The sequence below is a fragment of the Heterocephalus glaber genome, unplaced genomic scaffold (assembly GCF_053883595.1).
Source record: "Heterocephalus glaber isolate CG9 unplaced genomic scaffold, H.glaber_assembly_v1.0 deba00001509, whole genome shotgun sequence".
NCBI lineage: Eukaryota > Metazoa > Chordata > Mammalia > Rodentia > Bathyergidae > Heterocephalus > Heterocephalus glaber.
The window spans coordinates 16907371-16926826 of NW_028258325.1; the positions used below are offsets into that span (position 1 = coordinate 16907371).

The window sequence follows — 19456 nt, forward strand, 5'->3', positions numbered from 1 at the left end:
TGAATGGACTCCATCCAAACCATCAGCTTTAATTAGGCCTTAAATAAATTACTTCTTTCCACTCACTATCCAAATTTTATTAATTTTATTTTCATCTAAAGAGCTTTTAGGTGCAAAAAAAAAAAAAACTAAAATAAAATGACATTTCAAAGGCATTTACATTTTAATCAGCTTATGCAAAATTCACTGAAATAATTTCACTGATAATATGTCAAAAAAGTGATTTTCAACAATACTGCCTCTTTGTCTTCTGCAAAGCAAAATCAACAATTTACAAGTAGCTGACCAAATCCAGCTGGAATTGTTGACATTTCACAAAAACTGGACTCTAACATGAATCCAGTGAAGCGCCATTTGCTGACCCATAACCTAAATGTTTATAAAGCCACTGCATGATGACTAATTCTTGCAGCAGCATAACAAGGGTCTTCTCCAAGTCTGGGGTTTGCTCCACTAGACTTAGACTGTAATTAAAGTCCCATACCCCGAATTTCCACTTCAAAGCATCTGGCCAGGAAATAAGTAACAACTGCTGCCACCACCAAAGGGTAAGGGAGTCCAAAAACAAAACAAGAAAGGTACTGAACTTCATCCCTCCATAAACAATAAGCAGATTTTCTGTTAAATATTGTCTAATGCAAAAAAATGAAGATTTAAAGGTGTAAATAATATGCCCACTCATCTTACCCTTAAAGACAGCTGCTGAATTTGCGATTAATTTTTGAATATTTTTTTCCAATTTTGTTTTCATAGACAATCCTGTGCCTTTTGCTTTTATACTGGCAGCCTCCTCGATTCTTTTTTAGGAAACCAATCAAAGAACACAGAGGAACACGGAGCTGAGACAGTCGGACAAAATATCCATTAGAAACACTTAGGCTTGAAACTTTTTCCAAAAAAACCAACGGTTCAGAAAACTAAATCTAAAGTCACTGGGACCGACTGTTCTGCTAGAATTGGCTGAAGGATGCTAGCAAACCTCAACAGCGAGTTCTGGCACAAAGTGTTACCAAACTTTTCCTTTCCAGGTGGAAACTCAATCCGAAAAAATCAGAAGTCCCTTAAACTGGAAGGCTCACTGCTCAAGCCCGGCTTTCAAGTCCAAAGTTCTCTGCTTTTCAAAGTGAATCTGGCAGGCAGGGAAACAGGATTGAGAGGTGGGAGCGCAACTTTATCTCGCAGGTCCCATCTTAAAACTATCCATGAAACTAACGTAGCAAAAGCCTTGGGGACAATGTCCAAGCTTGGGGACACACAGGGCGTTCAAAGCGCTCCTGTTCTGCACTTCCGGCCATCCAAGTGTAACTTAATTTGCACAGAAGCAGGACCGCCACTAGCACCCAGAGCACAGTGTTTCTCGGAAGCGGAATCCGGGATGAATGAGCTTTAACTCCCACGACGTGCCGCCTCACGTGGCACCGCGCAGCCCCAGGAGCTCAGCGCCGGGGAGTCGGAAAACTTTACTTTGCAAACTAGCGGAGCCGAGAGTCGGATTCGCCCGCCGGCCCCGAGCTGCACCTCCGCCGAGCGCCCCGCGGGCTCGGCCCGGCACCCGGCACCCAGCACCCCGCCCCGTCCCGGCCCAACTCGGTCCACACAAAGGCGCGCGGGTGCCGCCGGAGCCCCCCGGGGAGACCAGGAGGGGCGGGCGGGGCCGCGCGCCGGCTACTCACAGGGTGATCGTGCGGTTGGGCAGCGTGTCCGGCGGCAGGACCTGCGCGAGCTCCAGGCTGCTGCACACCACCTTGCCCTCGGCGGGCGCCTCCGCCCTGCCGCTCCCTCGGGGCCGCCCGTCTTGCTTGCAGCCCGGGGGCAGCGCTGCGACCCCGTCGCCGCCGCCGCCTCCTCCTCCTCCTCCCAGCATGGCGAGCAGCGCGAGCCGCAGAAGGAGCGGTGGTGGCGGAGCGCGGCCCCGGGGGCGCCCGGACGGCTCCATGCTGCGGGCCGGGCCTGCGGGCCGTGCGGGGAGCGCTGGCCTAGCGGGCGGCCTCGGCGCGCGGGCGGACGGGCGCGCGGGGCCTCCAGGCGGCCGCGGGGCCGGCGCTCCTCGGCGCCGACATGCTCCTTTGTCCGTGGCCGCCGCGCTCGGCCTCGGGGAGCCGCGGGGTCACGGCCGCCGGGTCCCAGCGCCGCTGCACAGCCCGCGGGAGGACCGCCTCCTCGCCCCGCCCCCCTCCCGCCCGGCCACGCCCCCGCTCGCTCGCCGCCCCTCGGTTCGGTTCGGCTGAATTCCCTCCAACCACCCTCGCGGGAAAAGTTCCAGAAACCAAGTCCTCCACCTCGCCAAGGTAATCTCATTTGTCCCAGGGCCAGGTCACAGGTTCCACTCTAGTTACGTGAACTCTGACGCGCTTCTGACCTTCAGCTACAACAGCTTTGGGTCCTGCAAAGGGGCCTGGCTGTAATGGCAGCGCTTAGGAAAAAGGTTCTCTCAGGGTCCAGAGATACCAAAGAGGTTAACAAAGCTGGAGTCATCCTTGGCAAAGCGACCAGGAGTAACCAACTGAATCTATTGCTCTAAGACCGCAGCCCCAGGCGTCACATCTGCAAGCCCAGGGTTCACCTACCCTGTGTTTAAATTGTGCAAGGAATACGCCAAGCTAACAAAATGAGTTTTGTTCTGTCTTGGGAAGTAGACTTTCGTACCCTGGAAGGCCAGTTGGCCTGCAGAATTCTCAAATACCGTGGCGTTCCACCCTAAATCGTAGCAGGTAGGAGTTAGTTCTTGGCCATACCAACCCACACCCCTCAGTACCCGGGCCAGCTCTGTTCAAGCACACACAGCTTTCAGCTTTCTGCTCATGTGCTTGGCTAACCCGGCCCAATCATCCCAGCTCCATCCACACCTTAGAACTGCCCTCTGCCTGCCTCTGCCCAGGAGAGCCCAGCATGGTTGTGTGGTTTTCCATGGAGAGGATTCTGGGAGGAGGCCTGTTGAGGAACTGGGATGTGACCTTGGGATTTTTAGTCAGAATTCTAGGGTCCTGGATCCCATGGACTTAGTCTAGAGAAAGAAGAGCACACAGGCTGTGGGCGCTGCCCAGGGAGATTTTTCACTCTATGGAAAGGAAAGTCAGGTTGGTGTCTTCTAAAATATAGAGCCCAGAGCAGTGTTTTCTTGCCTAGGTCTAAGCACAGTACTGTCTCCAAAGGCCCCCAGGAAGTTTATTTCAGAAACCAATCCCTAGACTCCATTTGTCTAGCTAGAAATTTCTCAATCATCAGTAAATGGCCTCCATTTACCACACACTACTCCGTTAAGGTTGAGTGACAATACTTTTAAATAATGCTTTTTGTGATTCAACTATACAAACCCACCAGTGTCCAGGACTGTCTACTGTGATAATGTCTATTTGGTGATGATAAAAGTGTTCTAGATCTCTGCTGTCCAATATAATGGCTTCATGTGGGTGTGCAGCACTTGAAATGTACCTAGTATGCGGTAAGAAATGAGTTTTTTTCTTTTTATTTAATCTTGTAAATCCCTAGGGGCTACCATGTTGGTGTTGAGCAGCCTAGGTCTGTCACACTTACAATAGGTTGAAAAACAGGGACATTATCACCGATATTAAGTACCTTTAAATGTCTAAATAACCGTAAAAGGAAAATTGGTGCCTCTATGTTAAGGTAGGTGGAATTGCCCATATTTATCTTGAATTTATGTGAAGAACTCTTATTCCTCAACAAAATTACCATCATTAACATCATCATTGGGTGTTTTTTTAATAAAGATAAAAGAGTACCAATATGAAAGTTCTTAATAACTTTTACTCTTGATATAGACACAGATTGGCATGTGAACTTGAGAGTATGTGAATATAGCTGCGTGTGGTGTCACGTACCTGTAATCTCTGCACTCTGGAGGCAAAGGCAGGAGGACTACAGGTTTGACCCCATGTGGGCAACTGAGCAAGACCTTGTCTCAGAAGAGGGTTAGGGATATGCTTTGTTCCAAGGCTCTGAGTTCAGTCCCCAGTACCCCCCCCCACACACAAAGTATGTGAATATTTTGAAGCCTGTTGAAGTAAATGTGCTTGTCTATTTTGAAATGTATTTATAGATACTCACATTAATTCTTTTCTGCTTTACCGTATAGAAAGTTATGTGAGGTACAGAATGTTCAAAAAGAGAAAGAGAGATGACAGGGGATACCATGAATCCAGTGATAACTATGGAGAAAATGTTTTTATTATACAGATAATTTCAGTCACTTTTGCACAGAAATCACTCAGATCATCTTACAAGATTACGTATCTGAAACTTATGCTGTTCTGTCCTTCAGTCACACCAGAATCTAAGTTTGAGTTAAGCTACTCCAGCTCTGAGAGCTTCTTGACAGACAGGTCTGTCTACTGCTCCCTCAGGCTTTAAGAACATCACACCATTTGAAGTTTTAGGACTTCATAGGTCCTTTCAGAGTTCCCACTGTGTTTGTAATTGTTCCACTTTAGAAGGTCCTGTAGAAACTAAGAAACCACTTGTTAACCATACCCACATACACATAGTCCAGTAAAACTGTATTGCATCAACTGTTGCTTAAGGGTGGTAGATGGACCACATTCCAAAGCTTCTATGCTGCGAATCCTGTCTTGCTATGTTATGCAAGACTTGTAGGAGAGACCAGAGAAGCTCTCAAAGATGCTTTGTTTTTCTCCTTAATAAACTATTAACCATATAATTTAAGCATGTACATATATAATAAACATGTATATGTTAAATATGTATTTATGTATAATGAATATGTTTGCATTCATTTTTGTTAACAATTTCATTTATATGCCTGTTTTCCCTCTCTACCAGACTGTAGGATTCTGGAAGCTTTTGAAATCATTTCTTCCCACTTTCTATCATCCTCTTTTATATTTGTTACTCTAGAAACTTCTAGACTGATTATCTAGACTGAGTTAGATAATCTTGATGTCTTGTCCAAACTTCAACACAACTTCCTTTTTTATTTATCTGTCTACATATTACATTGTTGCCTGCCCCGCTACAGTGTCAGCTCCATGATGCCCTATCTTATTTAATTTTAATGGCACACACTGTCGGTTGCTGCTAAAGAGCCATTCCCAAATTTTCCTCCTTTAGAGGAATCATTTTCCCAACCTCTTTTGCAGCTATTATGGCCTACATCTTTCTAGCCAAAAATAATCAAAGGATGTGCTGTCTAATATGGTAGATACCACATACGGGTATATAGATTTAAATTCAAATTAATTATAATTAAAACAAAAAAATCCCATTTGTTTCATCATGCTAGTCCTAAAGTGGATATCATTTTAGACAGCACAGACTTGTGAATAGAACATCACAATAACTTTTATGTGTATGTATTAAAAAGAGATTAGTAGGGCTGGGGATTTAGCTTAGTGGTTCCGCTACCTGCCTCACAATCACAAGGTCCCAAGTTTGATCCCCGGTATCAAAAAAAAAAAAAGAGGTTAGTAAGAGAAGATATCTATCCTATCATTTCCATTCATCTTGCTTTGGAAATAGTCCTGTGAGAACATTATACCTCGTGCTGAACCAGGTATTTTGTGATCCCAAGGCAAAAAGCCTGAAGGAAATTTTTTAAAATAATTAGGAGGAAATAGAAAACATGAAACCACTTGCTTCACTGAGGTCATAGTTGACCTACTGATTAAGCCTCTGGACTTCTTTTTATCAGTAATGAATATTCTACAGTTAAGTCACTGTTAATTGTGATTTTTCTAACACCTACAACAGTACAGGAACATAGAACACCAAAGGATTTTCTGATTCACCTAGTTTAAATCTTATTATTTTTATGGTTCAAACATTTAACTCAATTCCTCATCTATATTAACTGGTGAGTAAAAGTTTTATTGAATTGTGTATTTTGGATAACTGGGCAAAAACTCCCAGCTAAAGTCAGCTAACTTGAAATGACTGAAGTTCAGTCTTCTGTGATTGGATGGAAATGTGTAATATGATCAAATTAACAGCAGGAAAGAACAGTGATGTTTAGCTCTTGAAATGTTTTGGTGACACCTTTAATAAGCCCTGCTAATAAACAGATATTCTCTGTTTATTTTTGTATCATTTAAGGTTAATCTATTCATTGTGACAGCTGTAGTTTCTATTTTTAGTACTTACACAGCATGTGCTAGAATGTGTCTTTGGTCATTACTCAGGACCCAGACAGGATCAGCAGTACTATCTCAAATGTCCCTCTACCTTCATTAGTGTTGGCTTCTTTTCTGGCTTGCTAGTTAAAAGAAATAGTAACCGGGGCCGGGGATTTAGCTCAGTGGTTTTGCTGCCTGCTGCGCAAGCGCAAGGACCCGAGTTAGAGCCCCAGTACCAAAAAAAAACCCCAAAAAAACCAGCAATAGTGACCATCAGCAAGTCATGATATCTCACCTTTTGAAATGAGAGTTTGAACTGGGACCGGTTTAAAGTACTATGATTTTAGCCTGCTGAACCATGAATCCTTTTGTCTGCTGCATCCAGAGTATTATTGGAATGTATCCCTGTGACAGTTAAAGGCTTTTTTTAGATGATCAAATACTTTTCTGCAGTGGTTTTTTCCTTACCTCCTGCAGTGTAATTACCAAAAGTTGTAAATATAAGGCAGAAAATAGGCAAAAATTGGCGATGTCATTTGAGGAATTGATACAACAGTAGCCTTCATGAATACATATTGCAATGGAGGCTAGAGCAGATGTTATGGAATAGGAAGGCTCACAGTCCAAATTAAGATATCCAGATTACATTGAAACAAACAGTGAGAAACAGATGGGAAAGAAATGAGATAGACTAACCTGCAAAAGATAGGGTACAAATCAGTAAAGGATCACACAGCCTGAATATTGGATACCAAAATGTTTCTGTGAACTGTCTGTATTAGTTCATCTGTCTGCTGCTGTCCCTTCTAACATGGCCACTTCAGTCCTTCTCACTGATGGTGTGGTTACAAGGCCCAGACTTGACTTCCGAAAGCAGGGTGCCTGCCAATGTAAAATTTCAAGAGGCCGCCTGTTTTGGAGAGATGCAAGAGCATTGGTACCTGGCCCTGATCACAACTCGCCATATAGCTCAGTCAGGAGCTCTGGAGTTTATATCTGTGCTTCTTCTGCAGAAAACATATGGTGCCGCATTACGCGTCACCCTGGCTGGCTGATTTCCAACCCAGTAAGTAGAGCGTCATTTCCCTCAGGTACAGTTACTGAACCATGAATATTGGGAGCCTTCTCAGACCTTCCATTCTCTCCAGTGTATAAGTAATTTTCTCATTTATTCTATCATTCTTATCTCCTCACCACAGCTCTACTGTATTTCTCTTTCCTAGATCTATCATACATCACAAAGCTATTTGCTTCTAAGTATCATTTTTTCCTCCTTGCCCCTGCCCTCGTTTTAGTCACTTTTCTCATTGCTGAGACAATACAGACCTGACACCTGCGACTTAAGACAGGAGAGGTTTATTTTGGCTCATATTTCAGCTCCCTCGTGGAGTGCTCCAGAGAAGAAGCAGCACAGCAGAGGGGCATGACAGAGGGTCTGGTGGAGGAAAGCTGCTCACCTCATGGCAGACAGGAAGCAGAGTAAGTGAAGGAAGGGGCTCAGAAGGGAGATACCTTTTAGAGGTCAGGCCCCCAGTGACCTACCTCTTTGGACCAGTCCTTACCTCTTAATAACAAGGCAGCTATGATGTCCCCGTAATCCAGTCACCTTCCAAAAGTCCTGCACGAGCCCCTTGGGGGACATCTAGATAAAAGCCATGACACTCCCCTTATCATCACATTAAAAATAACCAAAGAAACAACAGACTTTGAGGGAAGCTTAGAATTGTAATTGTACGGAGGGAGTTTTCCCAAATAGGATTTCCTGAGTATCAAACTCCTAGATATAACTGTCTTGTATACTGGCTGTGTGGGTTATTATCAGCTTGAGTTCTATGTACAGACTGTGTTTAATGTCTATCAATTGGCTAATAACAATTAATGATAGACTTAGTAACAGAGTTGCCAATTCTGAAATTTCCATCTTTTTAGGATGTTAATACGTTTAATTTCCCATTATTTGGAGATATATATATATATATATATATATATATATATATATATATATATATATATATATGCACGCAAGTCCAGGGCCTTTCACATGCTAGGCAAGCTCTCTACCATTTAGCTACATTCCACTTCTTTTTTTTTTTTTAATTCTTTTATTGGTACATTGTAGGTATACAACACAATTACATTTCTCATTGGGAATTGTACCTTTACATGATGCATCTTGGTTCTTATTTTATCCCCATTCCTAGCCCTCCCTTCACCCCCTCCACCCTTCCCTATTTACAGAGACTTTATTTCCATTTTTTCCATTTCTCATCATTTTTCCTTTCCCTTCTTTCCTTTCCCCTGTACTTCTATTTTTTAACACCATTTTTTATCACTTAGAGGCCTCAAAGATTATTACATCATAAAGAATTTGTGCAAATGAGTTCCAATTTTAAAAATTTAAACTTAGATATATTAATTATTTCAACCATTATACAATTTTCCTACTTTGAGTAATAGGGTTGGTCTTGTCTATACATCAGTAAATCAAGTCACATTTATGCTTTTTATGTAACTCGAAGAATGCTAAAATATAGGAGAAAATGCTAATGTGCAGGAAAAGAACATTGATCTTGATGTCAGGAGATCAAGGTTAAGATGTTGACTCTAGCTGGATTACTTTGGGCAAATTGCATAACTTTTTGGCACCTCATTTTCTTCATAAACTGTGAGGTTTAATTCAAATATAATTTAACATTGAGAGTATGTGGCACATGACTTGCAAATAATAGGTACGCCATAAATGTAAGTTGAATCTGGATCCTTGCCTTATTATTCCAGATGAAACAGCTGAAATCTAGAGATTAAATTACTGTGTCCAAGGTCACATCCTTGGTTCCTCTAAAAGCCTCAGAGAACTGAGAAAATTGCGAGTGTAATTTCTTTCCTTTATATGCCTATAATTAGATGTCCCTTTAAACTTGGCCAAGGATTATGACTTAGATAAGCCACTCACTAAATATCTGTTTCCCAACCTGCAAAATTGAGGAATAATAATTGTCTTCTACCTTCCAATAATGTTAGGTAAAGCAGTAACACATGGAAGAAACTACTAGGAAAAACATTCTGTGCAATCATAATATATCATTACAAACACTATAAATTATAAAAAAACATCTTTTATCTTTCATGGCCCTACATTACAATTACATGTATCAGCTCCTTTCATCTCTGAATCTCTGACTTCCTCCAAAATAAGTGCCCTGGCCATTGTTAGACAATGCTTCTAGGAACAAGGCAAAATGCAAAATGAACACCATGATATGGAAAACTCTTGGGGAAGCAAGCCAGATTCTCTGCATTGCCTGTCTTTTACAGTCCTGTGTGTTAATTACCTCAATTGTCTTCACCCCCTCTCAAGCAGATACCCGTCACTCTACAGACTGATACACATAAATCCCGACTTCAGTTCATTGTAACTGAGTTGCTTCTGAAAGCACATTGCATGAGTGAAAGAAAGTTTTTGTTGTATTACTGTATTGCCAGCACTTTGAATAGTGCCTAGCATACAGTAGGCACTCCATAAATATTTAATGAATGAATGGATGGATGAAAGAGTACACAAAAACAATAGTTCTCCATTCATTAATTTGTCTTTTCATGGTAACTAAATAACCACAGCTTCATCCCTGTTTGGTAGTTTAAGTAAAACTTTTTATTTTTTATGAAGTCTCAGCTGAGTTGACTGTCCATTGAAATTTCCCATACCTGCACTTATTCCTTAAAACATTTTGTATGTTTGATCCCATCATTACTAGATTATAAATAGTAAAACCCAGCACTCTGACTCCTTACCCAGGTCCTAATCAGGCAAATTACTCATCTATTTGAAGCCTGGTTGGCAGTAAAAGCTGTGTATATTAAATTCTAAATCTACTTAATTAGCTTCCCTAGTCTCCATTATATAAAGCTCAGTCTCTTTTGATAGAAATATGTAATAAAAACAACTTTTCTGGCAACTGATATGGCAATGTGTAGTCTCAAGTTGAGTGAAAGACTGCCAAGGACACTGTCCAATGCTGACTCATTTTTAACTGAATCTGATTACTTAGCTAAGAATAATTGTTGCTTTTATTCCTCTTTTCTCTGTATCCAAACCCTTCCTCTCCTCACTACAACGGAACTTTAAAAAGAGAAATAGTCGAGAGTCAGGTCCCTCACCATAGCACCATGAAATATTATCCAAACTCCTCCAATATTAGTCAAAACTCTCAAAGAAGTGACACAGTATAACTCCAACTTGTTCTAACTCGAAGAGGAGTCTATTGGTTCATGTAAATAGGAAGTTGTTTCAGGCATAGCTGTATCCAGAATCGGAAACAATGCCTGCGGTTCTCTCTACCTCTCAACTCTTTGTTGGCTTTGTTCTCAGGCTAGATCTACTCACCCTGCAACTGGAGGATCACTGGAAGCCCTTTCCTTGTAGCATCCTCAGATTGTAAAATTTCAGCAAAAACCAAACAAAATCAAAAGCAATGGACTCCACCCCCACACCCCATACACACACACCAGCATTCTTAGTGAGGGATGTAATTGGCCTGTCTTGGGTCACACATCCCTAAAGAGGACCAATGTGGGAGTGCAGCCCTCTGACTGGCCTGGCCTGGGCAGAAAATATACCACCTGAAACAGTGGCAGGACTAGGTGGGTTCCACAAATTAATACTTTATGGCAAAACAAAATAGTCCACTATGCTATCCTTACCCCAAGAGTATATGACACAGAATAATAAGGAAAAGTAACAAAATGTTAACCATGGATAAATCTGGTTGCCAGAGTTGCAAGTGAATTTCATTTTATTTATGCCATTCCTTCCTTCCTCCCCTCCTCCTCTGCAGACTCCCTCTCCCCTTCTTTCTTTCCATCTTTCTTTCTCCCTTTCTTTTCTCTCTTTTCTTTTCTTTCCTTCACCGTTATGGGGACTGAACCTAGGGTCTTCACACTGCACTACATTTCTGGCACTTTTAAAATATTTTTTGAGACAGAGTCTCACTAAATTGCAAATTCACCCAGGCTGGATTTGAATTTATGATCCTTCTTCCTCACTCACCCTCCAGATTGCTTGGATTCAGGTAGGTCCCACCATGGTGGGCTGCTTCTTTATGTTTTTTAAATTGTTATTTGTGATTTTTATAATATACATCAATTACTAATTTTTTTTTTTTGGCACCGGGGATCAAACTCAGGACCTTGCGCTTGCAAGGCAGGCGCTGGAACCACTGAGCTAAATCCCCAGCCGAATTACTAATATTTAAAATGTTAAGTATGCTGTTATAAATTTTAAATAAATTTTATAATTTTAAATAAACTATAAATAAATTTTATTGCATTAATGAATATTATTATTCAAAGTCCACTGCGAGCAGAGCACTCTTCTGAATGCTGAAGACAAACTTCATAAATAAATAGGCTTGGTTACTGCCTTCAAGGTATTTGTCTTCAGATGGGGACGATAAACACCTATAGACTTAATTACTATTTTGAGCATCCTTAAATTCCTTCAGCCAAGGATAATGGCCATTTAAAAGTTACTAGCTCTTGGGGCCTGAGATTTAGCACAGTGGAACTGAGCCTGCTCCGCAACCACAAGGTCTGAATTTGATCCCCGGTACAAAAAAGAAAGTTACCAGCTCCTACTGCTTCTTCTAAATTCCTCTCTTTCATAACACCAACCAAAGATTTAAATGTAAACATGTATTTATAAGACATGTTTAAAAATCGTGTATATATAGACATAGATATTTGTATGTACATCCACACATGCACCATACCAAGATATAAATCAATAAATTTTATCTCATAAAACTTTAAATTTGTTCAGAGAAAAAAACCATAAAAATTAAACATTTAACTAATTTAAAAATTGCAATATATATGATGGAGGAAAAAAACTTAAGGATAGTAAGAAAGTGTTCACCTACTTAATAAAAAATAGATGAAAGATATAAATACCTAGCTCACCAAAAGATAATAATAAAAGGTTGTATAATATAAAAAGGTGCATAGCATCACCAATCATTAAAGAAATCCAAATAAAGAAAAAAACCCCACTAATAAAAACAGATAACAATTTTTACTCATCACATTGTGAAAAAACAGACCACTGGATGTAGGGCAGTCCACATTCTTCTACCTAGCCAGAGACAATACACATTGACTCAGCTTTTTTGTAGGATGATTTGGTATCACTTTCCAAAAAGATGATAGCAAATATCTTTCATTTAAAAAGCTTCATTTCTAGGAATTTTTCCTTCAGACCATGTTAAGCTTTGGATCTAAAATGTCCCCCAAATGGCTTCTGGATGGAGCTTTTATAATGTGATTGGATCAGGAGTACATTAGCCTCATCAGTGGATGAGGTCATGGGGGTGTGACCTGGAGTATTATGTTTTGTCCTCCACCTCTACTTCTAGGGCTCTCCTCCCCCACTGCTTCCTGGCTAGCATGTGGTAGCAATTTTACTCTCACTCTCTTCCAGCATATTTCTGCCTTGCCACGGGCCTAAAAGGGATAGTCTTAGTCACTTTTTCATGGCTGGGACAAACTACCCAGCATCTACAATTTAAAAGAACAAAGGTTTATTTGGGCTCATGGTTTCTAGAGAATTCATTTCACAGTTGGCTGGCTCCAACAGGTAGGGCATAGTTCAAAGGACTTGAGGAAAGCTGCTGAAGTCATGGTGATGGCCAGGAAACAGAGGAAAGGGAAGAATGGGTGAGGGAGATAGACCCTTCCAGGTTACACCTCCACCGTCTCACCTCCAACCAGCCCCACCTCCTAATAACAACAGCTATCATGCTGCCATAATCCAGTCAGCTTCCAAACACGTGAGGTATTGAGGGCACAGAGTAAATTTAAACCATAACAAGAAGAGAGCTCTTGGTACCTTGGAAACCATCAGCCCAAACACCTATATACCTTTATTCCTTAAATTATTTTTCTCAGGCATTGTACTTGGTCACAGTGATGGAAAGCTAACTAATACAGATCAATACATACATGTTGCACAGAGAGCACATATGGAGGATTGGTGCATTTTTTGTGATGACAGAATGCTGGAAATAACATATGTCAACTGACAAGCTGTATAGACATTCATAAATAGAGGTGAATAAATTATGGTCAGGTACAAATGGAGGGCAGTGAAGACTTAAAAAACAGAGTGTGGGGATCTATATAGGCTCTGAAAATCTTGTAGGTGGTAAAAGCAGAGATGTAGTGGGTTCATGTGTGTATGTGTGTGTATACTGTGTATGCATGGACTATTTCTGGAAGGATATATAAGGAACTGTTAGTAATGAATGCCTTCTGGGAAAAGGGTCAGCAATAAGAAGACTTACACTTCATTGGGCACTCCTTTGTTAAATTATTTGATTCTTTGAAACACTCTGTACTTGTGCTTCCTTTTTAATAAAAAGTGATTTGAAAAATAGACTGAGAAAAAATATATAAATACATTTTTCAATTATCTGACACCGGTAGACAGCAAGTAATCACAGAGAATATTCTGTTTGTTTTGGGAGTTCTTTGAAAGGAGCCTCTTAGTTGTGGAAGAGTAAAAGTGGTAAAGCAAGATGGTACCAGTTGCCCTGGAGGAGTCTTTTTTTTTTTAATAGATTGACCAAAAATGCTCTTTTTAATATCTACTCAAATGTAGATCTGGTCACTTGGAAGTATGTGTAAATTTTCACAGGGACAGAGGAGATTCTCCGGAGTGAAAGGCTGAAACCTGAAGACCAAGACCCTTTTAAGGCTTAAAACCTTTTCATTTCTGATATGCTTAAGTGATCTTCAGGCAGTTCTGTTGGGAACAAGTAACATGCCAGCTGGACCTTGGGAAAGGAAAGAGCTTATGAAAGGTTCCTGCAGCTGGAAGGATAATGGAAGGATAATGGGAAAGTGAGAAAAGACTGGGGCAATGAAACAGACAGCAAAGTGCCATGAGATTAGTGATGTGGGCATAGGTAGGATCCAGCAGGGCTCGTGTCTGTAATTAATAATGTTTGGAGGCTACAGATATCTCAGTGGTAGATGATGTTCTTAGCATGCAAAAGTTTAAGGTCCTGGGTTCCATCAACAGCTCCCACTCACCCTAGCCAAAACAAAAATGTTGTTTTTCAGTTTAATACCACTTGAAAGCCATTGAAAGACTTGAAGTAGAGGGAAGTCACAGTGAAAGCTGCATTTCATGTGCTTGTTTTGGCTCCTCCATTGAGCTTGATGAGGAATGGGGAACAGTACAAGAATGGATTCTGGGAAATGATTAGAAGTCTGTAACTATAAATCAGAAATTCAGGCAGCTCAAAGTAGGATGGAGGGAATGAAGCTGAGGGAAAGTGGATATATTTGAATCACACAGAATTTAAGAAACCACAAGATTCATTTTTGTGGTTGGCGGGTGGACTTGAAGGAGAGGGAGATGTCAAAAATGACTCCCAGTGTTTTGGTTTGCCTGAGTTGGATGGGGATACCTTTCACCAAGCCTGGAAACTTGAGAGGCAGACAGGTTTAAATGGGAGGATATGAGTGTTATTGGAAGATGTTGAATCTGAAGTCCATTTTAAATAGTTGGGGATGGGGGGAGTCAAGTGGCCATGCTGGTTCAGCAGTGTTATGAATAGTCAAGTTCTCAGCTAGAGCTGGAGATTTCCTTTTTCTTTTTAGTCAGAGTATGTGAATTTTATTGGAAGCCATAGGTGTGGATGAGATTTTTTGAGTAGAAAAATAAGTCATAAAGGAAAAGGCATTAGCCACCTTCTATCCTTAACTGTTGTATGTTGTTAGAGGAGAAGGAAGCTGAGAAATTGTAAGTGAAAGATTTGACCCCAGAGAAAGGGTAATGAGAGGACACAGAACAAAGCCAAAGTGTGGCATTTCCAAAGATAATAATGTAATAAATCCCTATGATCATTTGATTTCTTCTTGTGTTATGAAATTAATGAGAGTATTTAGTGATAAGCAAGAATTGAAGACATCTTTGTTTATCAAGAAAAATATCTGTTTTAAATTAACTATTTTTTGCAGTACTGAGGATTGAACCCAGGGCATTCACACTAAGTTACAACCCAAGTCCCTTTATTGATGTTTTTAAATTTGGACACAGGTGGCACTAGGTCACTTGCAGGCTGGGCTTGACCTAGCAGTCCTCCTGCCTCAGCCTCACAGAGTGCTGGGATTATAGGAATGCATAACCACAGCCAGTTTAAATTATCTATTCTTAAATTGTTTTCAGGAAAACTAATGAAGCTAAACAATAATTTAAATACCAAAACAACAACAACAACAACAACAAAACTAATACCAGAAGAATAAAATGGCCTGTTTTCATCTATACTTTCTACCCCAGACCTATCCTTTTATCATTGGTGCCATAGATTTTTGGGAGATTGCTCCTGAGGGTCACTAATAAGAATGGAACGTCTAGCCCAGCCTTCTTCAGCTGTTACAGGATTCGGGGAGAATGACTATTTTTCTCTGTGTCTCTGCTTAGTTCTTGAAAGACAGAGTTACCTGTTCTCTGCCAGATGCTGTCTGACAGGTGCTTCTCGGGATTCTGTTGCCATCGAGTCCTAACCGGAAGACTACCTTATCAAGGCATCCTTGAGCCAGGCCCAATGTTTGCCATTTGTGTCTCTAACGATAAATATCAAAGAAGTCTAGTCCTTTATAAGTCTCAAAATTCTACTCGTTGGGTAAAAGTAGATAAAAGTATGGAGGGTGCGTTTCAAAAGGAGTTTTCATTGTCTCCAGCATACTAGAGCAGGCATCAGCAAACTTCTGTGAGACCCGCCAAAGGGAAATGTTAGCCTTTGCCTGCTCAGCTGTAACCACTGTGGGGGAAACAGCTGTAAACAGTGGTGCATAAAGGTATGCATGCAACTCTGTTCCAATTATACCTTATTTATGGCTATTAAAGTTGGAGTTTTGTATAGTTTTCACATGAAATTGGTATTCGGTATACTTTTCATGTTACTCTTTTGATTTCTGTCCCCTTTTCTTAAGAATGCAAAAATCCATAAGGACTTTCAGATCATAGGCTGACCCCTGCCCTTGATGAGGAGCATAACGGTAGGCCTTCACTGAGCTGGTCACCACCTGATTACTTCCCCAAACAACTAATTCAGAAAATTCAATTCCATGTGTTGAAAATGAAAATATTAAACTTTAGAGGGGAAAATCCTTGGCAAATATGGAAGTCTGGTTCCTCCAGGATTCTTAGTGAAGGCAATCTTAGCAGTTTGCACCATCCAGGCATGGCTGTTTGCTTGGGATTGATAAGACACAATGGTGACAGCTCTGATAAGGCTCCCAGCTACAAATTCTCACCACTCAAGCCATGGTCCAATCAGAACTGTTGTCAGTAAAGATGGGGTCTGTCAATCTATGTGTTGCAAAAACTACCACAGAGCTGTGATTGTTGCTGGAGATGTTGGAAATGTAATTATAAGCACTTAGAACCATTTTGAGACGGAGTTTAACCCAAGAAGTTCTTTTGATATCAACCTGCAAAATCAATATGGATTTTGAATTGCATTTTGAACTCTTAGAGCCCTTAGCCTAAAATTACCTTGGGCCAATAATATCTAGTGGGGAGAATGTGGGTCAATACTTTTACAGCTGTTTCATTCTTTGTGTTTATCCAGGATACCCAATAGAAATTTAAACAAAGAGGTTACACAAATTCCTTCTGATTATTTTACACTCAAGATGGTCTGATGACCCATCAAAGAAGTAACATTATTCCTCCTTAGAATATATTCTTTGTATAAAACCAACTCATTCTGATGATTTACGACCAACCCTTTATTTCTTCCTTTCCTTTCCTTCTTTTCCTTTTCTTTCTTTCCCTTCCTTCCTTTCTTCCTTCCTTTCTTTCTTTCTTTCTTTCTTTCTTTCTTTCTTTCTGTTTTCTTTTGGTTTTTCTGAGACAAGGTTTCACTGTGTATTTCAGGGTGGCCTTGAACTCACTATGTAGTCTAGGTAGGCCTCAAACTCAGGACAATCCTCCTGTCTCAGCCACCCAGGAATTACAGGATACTCCACCACACCCAAGTTCAAGCCTTTCTTTATTTCATATTCTTACTCTATTCCTTATTTAAGACAGAGACCAAAAGAGGATATTTTACACAGGTAATTTTGTAATATGGTCAGTCAAAAGATGTAAAACATTTGGAGGCCCTCAGACTTTGATGATAAGGTGCTATATTGTCAACCCAGGCTGCCACCATAGACTAGGTGGCTTAAAGGATGAAAATTTATTTATTTATTTTTTTACAGTTCTGGAGGAAAGGTAGCTCAAAATGCAAGCCAGTCCAGTTTCTGGTGAAGACTCCACCTGTCCTACCAATGGCCACTGCTTTCTCACTGTATCCTCACATGGAAGAGGGAGGAAGGGTGATGAGAGGGAAGCAGAGAGAGTGAGAAAGCATTTGGGTGTCTCATTTTGTAAGGACATTCAATCCATGGTTTGGAGCTCCACCCTTCTGACCTCATTGAACCTTAATTACCTTCTTCTGGGTCTTACCAACAAACAGTCAAAATCAGGGTGATACTTTGAAATAGGAAAAGGTCCAAAGGGGTAGGGGTAGTGGGAGGGGAAGGGGAAAGGAAAGAAGGAAAAGGAAAAATTATGAGAAAAGAAAAAAATGGAAACGAAGTCTATGTAAATAGGGAAGGGTAGAGGGGGTGAAGGGTGCACAGGTAATGGGGAAAAAATAAGAACCAAGATACAACATGTACAGGTACAAGCACCCAATGATAAGTATAAATGTATTGTATACCTAAAATGTACCAATAAAAGAATTTAAGGAAAAAAAATCAGGTTAAATCTCAAACCTATGAATTTTAGGGAACCCTAATTCAGTCTATAACTGGTACTGTAAAAATTTAATTTCAAGCCTAGCACTGTAGTGCATGCCTATAATACTAGCAATTTCAAAGGGTACGGCAGGAGGATCACAAATACAAGATCAGCCTGGGCAAGTGAAAGAGACCCTTTCTCAAAATAAAAACTGATTGTCCCTGGTACCAAAAAATAAAAAAAATTAAAAAAATAAAAACTGATTGGGGACATAGGTCAGTGGTAGAGTCCTAACATGAGGATTGAGTTCAATCCTCAGTACTGAAAAACAGTCTGTAATTTCTAAGCTTTCCAAAAATTTTTTCAAAATTGAACCTTAGATGAATAGTCAGGTTCCTGAAGCTAAAGCAGACTGTCTGGCAGACAAATATGCTAAGATAGCCATTCTTCTGAAATGCTTCCTCAGCTACCTTATAGTCAGCTTCCTTCTTCAGAGACATGAAGACTAAAGGAAAACTTCCAGTGTTGAATATACAGTGACGTAAGTAAGTATAAAAACATATTCTTATACATTAAGGCCTATTCTCTCACAGCAACCTGTAATTTCCCCCATTATACTACTGGAAGCTAAATCAGCCCACTGGCTGAACACACAGTCCTTACATGAACTTGCATACTAGCACAAGAGAGCTGACATTGCGCTGTCAGCAGATAGGCTTTGAAGTTGTACGTGGTTTTGGTGTGCTGTGGAAACAGTGTGCATGATAGCTTCAGGGACACCCACAAAAGTAGAACAGAAGTCAGTAACTCAGCGGAGGCTTTCCTCCTGCCCACAGTATTGGCTATTTTCAAAAACAGATCTCAGGCTAGTAGCCAGATGCCTGAAATTCAACCAAATTCCTTGGCTATCAGATAGGCTTAGATAGCAGCTTCCCAGGAAATCTCTTCCCTGAATACTGAATACTTCCCCTTGCTCTATCTTCTTCAGAGGCAGAAAAACTCTGTTTAGGGAATCTAAGGCATAACAACTGTAGCACCTGAGGCTGAGAAAGTCAGCTGGAAACAAGCTAAGATTTTATTCACACAGGTGGACTTTGGAGACACCCAGCTGGCCACTTGTTCTCTCCTCCATTCTTTGCAGAAATTTAATCCACACACAGCAAGATTATACAAAATAGCAAATGTTAAAAGTTTCTTCCATAAATATTGGTAGGAGCACTTTGAGTTCTCATATTGGGCAGGGAACCTCAATTTGCACCATCTACTAGAAACAATACCGATAAAACCATAAAGGTAAGGATGAGAACCAGCTCCCAAGGGCTTCTTTCTCCATTGGCAAATGGATTTAATTCAGATCTCAGAGTTTCACAGATAGGTTCATGCTCTGACCATTGTCTGCATGTCTTTAGGATGGTTAGAGGCTTTTCTTCACAAACAATTCGCTGGCACTGCTGTAGCTAAGAATCATCAGTTGAGCAGTTCCTCTGTTCTTCTATAACAGAAGACAACCAGTTCACCAGTGAGGTCATTCAAGATATTCATAAGTACTTTCACTCACAAATATTGTGCC

The 19456-nt window shown here is 40.8% G+C and overlaps 1 protein-coding gene and 1 long non-coding RNA gene across 2 annotated transcripts in view; one reads left to right on the forward strand and one right to left on the reverse strand.

The window, feature by feature from the left end:
* Window positions 1–1978, reverse strand: part of Adgra3 (adhesion G protein-coupled receptor A3) — a 137746-nt gene extending 135768 nt beyond the window's left edge. The window contains exon 1 of the mRNA XM_004847210.3: window positions 1674–1978. Coding sequence (XP_004847267.1) covers window positions 1674–1936 — 263 coding nt within the window. The 5' untranslated portion in view covers window positions 1937–1978. The remainder of the gene's footprint in view (window positions 1–1673) is intronic.
* On the forward strand, window positions 1975–18433 carry LOC110349661 (uncharacterized). Its single transcript, XR_002395803.2, has 3 exons — window positions 1975–2288; window positions 17364–17452; window positions 18364–18433. It is a non-coding gene; the product is annotated as an uncharacterized LOC110349661 (long non-coding RNA).
* Window positions 18434–19456: the final 1023 nt, after the last annotated feature.